Source organism: Haliaeetus leucocephalus, unplaced genomic scaffold (assembly GCF_000737465.1).
Source record: "Haliaeetus leucocephalus isolate CR32 unplaced genomic scaffold, Haliaeetus_leucocephalus-4.0 Scaffold287, whole genome shotgun sequence".
NCBI classification, from domain to species: domain Eukaryota; kingdom Metazoa; phylum Chordata; class Aves; order Accipitriformes; family Accipitridae; genus Haliaeetus; species Haliaeetus leucocephalus.
The window spans coordinates 31,539-37,103 of NW_010972723.1; the positions used below are offsets into that span (position 1 = coordinate 31,539).

A 5,565-nucleotide genomic window follows, 5' to 3' on the forward strand; every position below is an offset into this window, starting at 1 on the left:
TCTGGGTTTCCCTTGTGCATCTCAGAGCCGTGCAACGGTTGCTCGGGTGGACTGTTGTCACCACCGCCAAGTGACATGGGTTTGCAAGGTGCCAGGCATCGAGCTGCAGGGCTGGGGTCTCCAAGGTGCCGCCTGAGACATTGCTTCTCCTTCCCACTCTTGCAACCCATTTCTAGCCCTGCAAGCCTCGGGCATCGGACAGGGAGCCCAGATCCCTGGGGAGCACCCGCTACGATACCAGCCCTGGGATGGAGGGGAGGTACTGGCTACCGGCACGGGGCCAGTGCATTAGCGGGGGGCATGGGAACCCCGTCTCCCCCACCGGCATCATCCTGTTGCCCCGTGTCCCCTGGGCTCTCCCCCATGCCACTGGTAAGGGGGGACTGGAAGCTGCTTGGTGCCGGCCCCCCAGTGCTGGGAGCCATCACCCAGGGCAGCGACAGGTATTTTTGCACCTCGATGGCTGGGCTTCGGCGGTCGGGGTCCAGTGTCAGCAGGCGCCGGAGCATCTCCAGTGCCCCGGAGCTGAAGCCTTGCCAGGACGCTGGCACCCCCCGCCCCGCCACACCACCCTGCCAGGCACTGAAGTCCTCAAACTGGGGGTCAGAGCTGGCAGCCACGGCCCAGGGGAAGCAGCCGGTGCAGAGGCAGAAAAGCAGGACGGCGAAGGCCCAGACATCCAGGCTGGAGTCCAGCTCCAGTGTGTCGGAGCCCTGGAGCAGGCAGAGCTCTGGTGGGGCGTAGGGCAGGGTGCCGGACATGGCACCCACTGCGGAGCCCTGCACGCGGGTGAGCCCGAAGTCTCCCAGCTTCACCCGCCGGCACTCGTGGTCGAAGAGCAGCACGTTGTCCAGCTTGACATCCCGGTGCACCAGCGCCCGGCTGTGCATGAAGTCCAGCGCCTCGGCCAGCTGAGACGCGCAGCGCTTCACCAGCTCCTCTGCCAGGCCCTCCTGCACGCAGGGTGGTACCATCGCCCACCATACAGCCCCTTATCCAAAGGGGCTGCTACAGCACCCAGACCCCTGCCCAGCACCGCTGTGCTTTGCCCCACAGCAGCCTGTAGCCACATGCCCACACTGCAAAGGGTCTCCCCGTGCACAGCATGAGTATGCACCTCACTGCAAAGGGTCTCCTCCCATGCACGGCATCACTGCACCCGCTGCAAAGGGTCTCCGGCCACTCACAGTGTCACTGCACCCCACTGCAAAAGGTCTGCCCACAAAAAGCATGACCATGCGCCCCACTGCAAAGGGCATCCACTCACACAGTGTCACTGCACCCACTGCAAAGGGTCTCCCCCCATGCATGGCGTCACTGCACCCACTGCAAAGGGTCTCCCCCCATGCATGGCGTCACTGCACCCACTGCAAATGGTCTCCTCCCATGCATGGTGTGGACATGCACCCCATGGCAAAGGGTCTGCCCACAGAGCATGAGTGGGTGCTCGCTGCAAAGGGTCTCCCCGCACACCCCATCACTGCACCCACTGCAGAGCGTCCCCCACAAAAAGCATGACCGTGCACCCTACTGCAAAGGGTCTCCCCGCACACAGCATCACTGCACCCACTGCAAAGCTGTCCCGGCACCTTCTCCTCCCTCCTCCCACCCCTCCTGGCCCCCACCCCACTCCCGCAGAGCCCCGGGGCAGCACGCACCCCCGGGTTGAGGAGGGCACACAGATCCCCAGCAGGAGCGAGCTCCTGCCCGAAAGCGAAGTGCGTGGCGCTCTCGAAGGCGACGGGCAGGGCGCGCAGGCAGGCAGTGTGGCTGGAGAGGCACAGGGCAATGCAATACTCCCGCAGGAACGCCCGCCGCTCCGTCTTCTCCTTCAACATCAGCTTGAGGACCACCGGTGAGCCTGGGAAACAGGGGAGGGGGAGCCAAAGAGGGGGGGGTCAGCACCAGCTGGGGCACCGAGGGGGGCAGAGACAGGGTCTGGCATAGAGTGGTTTGGGCAGAGCTGGGGTTTGGCTTGAGTGGGTCGGGCACAGTGGTGGGGCTGTGCACATCTGTGCACATCTGGAGAGCAGTTTGCCTGAGCCAGCAGCAGGGTGACCCTTCCCGCTCCCCTCCTCCCAGAGACCCTCACCACCATCCCGGGGCTCCGTCAGCACCACGCGGCCATAGGTCCCGCTGCCCAGCTCCTCCAGCACAGCGTAGTGCTCCTCCAGCTCCCGTTGCGGCATCTCGCGGCCCGTCTGCGCCATCAGCCGCTCCAGGAACTCCTCGTTGTCCTCCCCGTCCTCGTCTGACTCCTCCATGGGCTCTGGGGAGAGCCAAGCCCCCCGCACTGCTGCAAAGCCCCACCGTCCCTAGCCCCTTGCATGGGGAGACGGCGGCAGCATCAGCTTCATGGCCCCAGGGCAGCCAGTCAGGACAGCCCAGTGTGGCCCAGTCTAGCCCAGTCCAGTCCAGTTTAGCCCAGATCAGCTTGGTCTGAAGCATCCTGGTCTAGCCCAGTTCAGTCCAGTCCAACCCACCCAAGCTCAATCCAGTCCATCCCAGCCCAGCCTAGTGGAGCCCTGAAAAGCCTCGTCCAGTCTTCTATAATCCAGCCCAGTCCAGCCCAGTCCAGTCCAATGCAGCCCAGCCCAGCCCAACCCATTCTAGCCTGGTCCAGTCCAGCCCAGTTTAGCCCAGTCCAGTCCAATGCAGCCCAGCTCAGCCCAGTACAGCCCAGTCCCACCCCAGCAGCTCTCCGCACAGTGTTCCTGGCCAGGATCAAGCCCTGCTGCTCTCCCCGAGGCATTGCGTAGACATGGGGGTCCTGGCTGTTGGGAAGGTGCAGCCCCATGCCAAGAGGTGATGGGGACCCCAAAATGCCCCTGTCCAGTGGGGCCAAGCACCCCCTATGGGGAGCTGGGACACTCACTCCGTTGAGCCCCCATGTCCTCATGTGGGAGGGAGCGTCAGCCCCACATCACACTCCAGAGTAGAGGCAGTGAGCCCTGTAACCTCCCAGAGGAGGGACAGGCAGCTGTGCATCGCAGCCCACATCACCCCACGGCAGCAGTCAGGGCTCCCTCCCTCCACCCTACATACCCCCCCCCCATTGCAAGGGGTCAGGGCTGGCCCTCTCCCACCCCACATCCCCCATTGCAAGGGCTACAGGCTGGCTTTGCCCCTCCCCACATCCTCCCCATTGCAAGGGGTCATGGCTGGCTCTGTCCCACCCCACACCCTCCCCTTTGCCAGGGGTCATGGCTCACCCTCTCCCCACATCTTCCCAAGGCAGGGGGTACGAACTGGCTCTGTCCCTCCCCGCATCCCCCCATTTGCAAGGAGTCAGGGATGACTCCTCTCTCCTCCATCCCCAGCCCTGAAACAGGACCCTGGACCCTTCTCCCATCCCACCACCTGCAGCCACCCGCACCGTTACAGCCGCGGTGAGGTCACGGCCACCACTAGCACCTCCAGGTGTGCAGGGCTTGGACAACCAACCTGTCCCGTCCCCCCCCCCCCAACACACACCCCCCCACACACACTCTGCCATGGGGCTGAGCCAAGAGGGCCATGCAAGCAAGCCAGAAGCAAAAGGCAGGGTCGAGTGTCCCTCAGGGTTGCACGGGGACAGCCGAGCAGCCCAGGAGCAGTGCATGCCTCACCTGCGTCCCCCGCCGTGTGTCCCAGCAGGGTCAGGTGCTCCTGGGGCACGGCTGGGTGCCCTCAGCCCCCCCAGCCACCCCCAGCACTGGGAGCTGTGACTCAGACTTTCCTGCCCGCTCCCATGCCGCCGGCCCGTGCTAATCTCTGCCGCTCGCGCGCCGGGAACATGTGTCAGCCCCAATGCGTGCCGAGGGCCAAAGATAGGCAGGAGGCAGGACAGGCAGGGCATTGCATGGGGGTACAGACGGACAGCATGGAGCTGGAGATGGGGGACAGGCAGGGCATTGCATGGGGGGACAGACAGAATGGAGATGGATATGAGGGGACAGGAGGCATTGCATGGGGGGACAGATGGACAGGATGGAGCTAGGGATGGGGGCTGAGCTGTGCTGGGCCTGGCAGGCTCGGTGCACCCAATGCAGGGTGGGGAATCAGGGTGCGGGCCTCTTGGCTGTCCCTCAGCGTGCTGCTCTGCACTGTCTGTCTGTCCCTATTCGGCTTGTCTACCCAGAAAGGGGGTCTGTCCCCAGCACCACAGTCTCATCCATCCGTCCCTGCAAGCTGTCCTCCACACTGTCTGTCTATCCGTCCATCCATCCATCCACCCATCCATCCATCTCAGACAGTGCTTGGTCCACCTGTCCCCACATGCCTAGCTTGTAATCTTGGCTGTCCCTGCCTGTGCCATCTGTCCATCCACCCGTGCACCCTGTTCTGTCCATCCCACCATGCCATGTGTCGTGCTGTCTGTCTGTCCATGCCCGTATTTCTCTATGACAGCTGTCCCATGCCACCTTTGTTTCTCCCTCCATGCAATGCTCCATCCTGTCCTTCCTCAAAGTGCTGCCCCTCCATCAGACCAGTCTGCTCTGCTTCACCAAGCCATGCTCCTTGATGTCTGTCTGTCCCCATGTGCAATGCCCCGTCTGTCCCCCCATGTCCAAGCCCATCCTGTCTGCCTGTCCTCCATGGAATGCCATCACAATGTCATCCCACAACACAACTCTAACCATGTCATGACACAGCCCAGCAATGTCGTGACACAGGCCAGCAATGCCACAACACAGTCCAGTCATTCCTTGGCACAGCCCAGAAATGCCACAACACAGCCCGGTCATGCCATGCCACAGCTGAGCAATGCCATGACACAGTCCAGCCATGCCATGCCACAGCCCGGTCATGCCATGATGCAGCTTGGTCATGCCACAACACAACCCGGTCATGCCACGACACAACCCGGTCATGCCATAACCACATGCCACCTGCCCCAGCTCATTGCCACAGCCCCACCACCACCACCACGTCCCAGCACAGCCCCACCACCACTGCCACGTCCCAGCACAGCCTCAACCCCAGTCTGGCCATGACCCCTCATCCTGCTACAGTGGCATCCTGGGAGGATGCAGCAAGTCACGGGCATCCCTCCACCTGCCTCAATTTCCCCTCCCTGGTGCCACCTCCCTGAGAGGACAGGAGGTCCGGTTTTTGTTGTGTGTCCCCCGAAGTCACGCAGCATCTCACAGCTCCAGCTTCACCCACCTACATGTCAGCTGGCTCCCGGTGGGCTGTGGGGCAGGGACCGGGAGCAAGCTGTGGGTGCCAGACCCCCAGATGTGGGGCAGGATGGTTTGGGGACAGGGGCGGGGACAACAGCCCTGCAGTGATGCCTAGGACTGGGGCATCATCCCATGGGGCTGGCACCAACCCCAGGAGACGCTGTCCCCCTCTGCCACCGTCCCCAGTGTCCCCAGTCCCGGCCACGCCACTCCCGCCCCTTGTCTCTGCCTCCCCCCCCCCAGCTCTGACTCACATCTGGGCCCCCTTGGCAGGGCGCGTTCCTGGGGGGTCTATTTTGGGATGGGGCTGGCAGAGTCCGGCTGGCGGCACACACGCCCGGTGTTCTGCCAAGGAAGTACCAGCCGTGCTGAAATGCAGAGGTCGGCCATGGGGGTGAGG

The 5,565-nt window shown here is 63.6% G+C and overlaps 1 protein-coding gene across 1 annotated transcript; it reads right to left on the bottom strand.

The window, feature by feature from the left end:
- Positions 1–266: 266 nt before the first annotated feature.
- SBK3 (SH3 domain binding kinase family, member 3) lies at positions 267–2,264 on the bottom strand. The gene is made up of 3 exons (XM_010570092.1): positions 2,093–2,264; positions 1,659–1,861; positions 267–953 (listed from the first exon to the last, which is right to left on the bottom strand). The coding sequence occupies exons 1-3, from the start codon at positions 2,262–2,264 to the stop codon at positions 267–269; spliced, it is 1,062 nt and encodes a 353-aa protein (XP_010568394.1).
- Positions 2,265–5,565: the final 3,301 nt, after the last annotated feature.

What these genes read in the sequence shown, in the direction of transcription:
- SBK3 (XM_010570092.1), bottom strand. Translation starts at nt 2,264, where the DNA reads ATGGAGGAGTCAGACGAGGACGGGGAGGACAACGAGGAGTTCCTGGAG. An exon ending in GACGGAGCCCCGGGATGGTG is followed by an intron (nt 1,862 to 2,092) that starts GTGAGGGTCTCT and finishes CCTGTTTCCCAG; the next exon opens with GCTCACCGGTGGTCCTCAAG. An exon ending in GTGCCCTCCTCAACCCGGGG is followed by an intron (nt 954 to 1,658) that starts GTGCGTGCTGCC and finishes CCCTGCGTGCAG; the next exon opens with GAGGGCCTGGCAGAGGAGCT.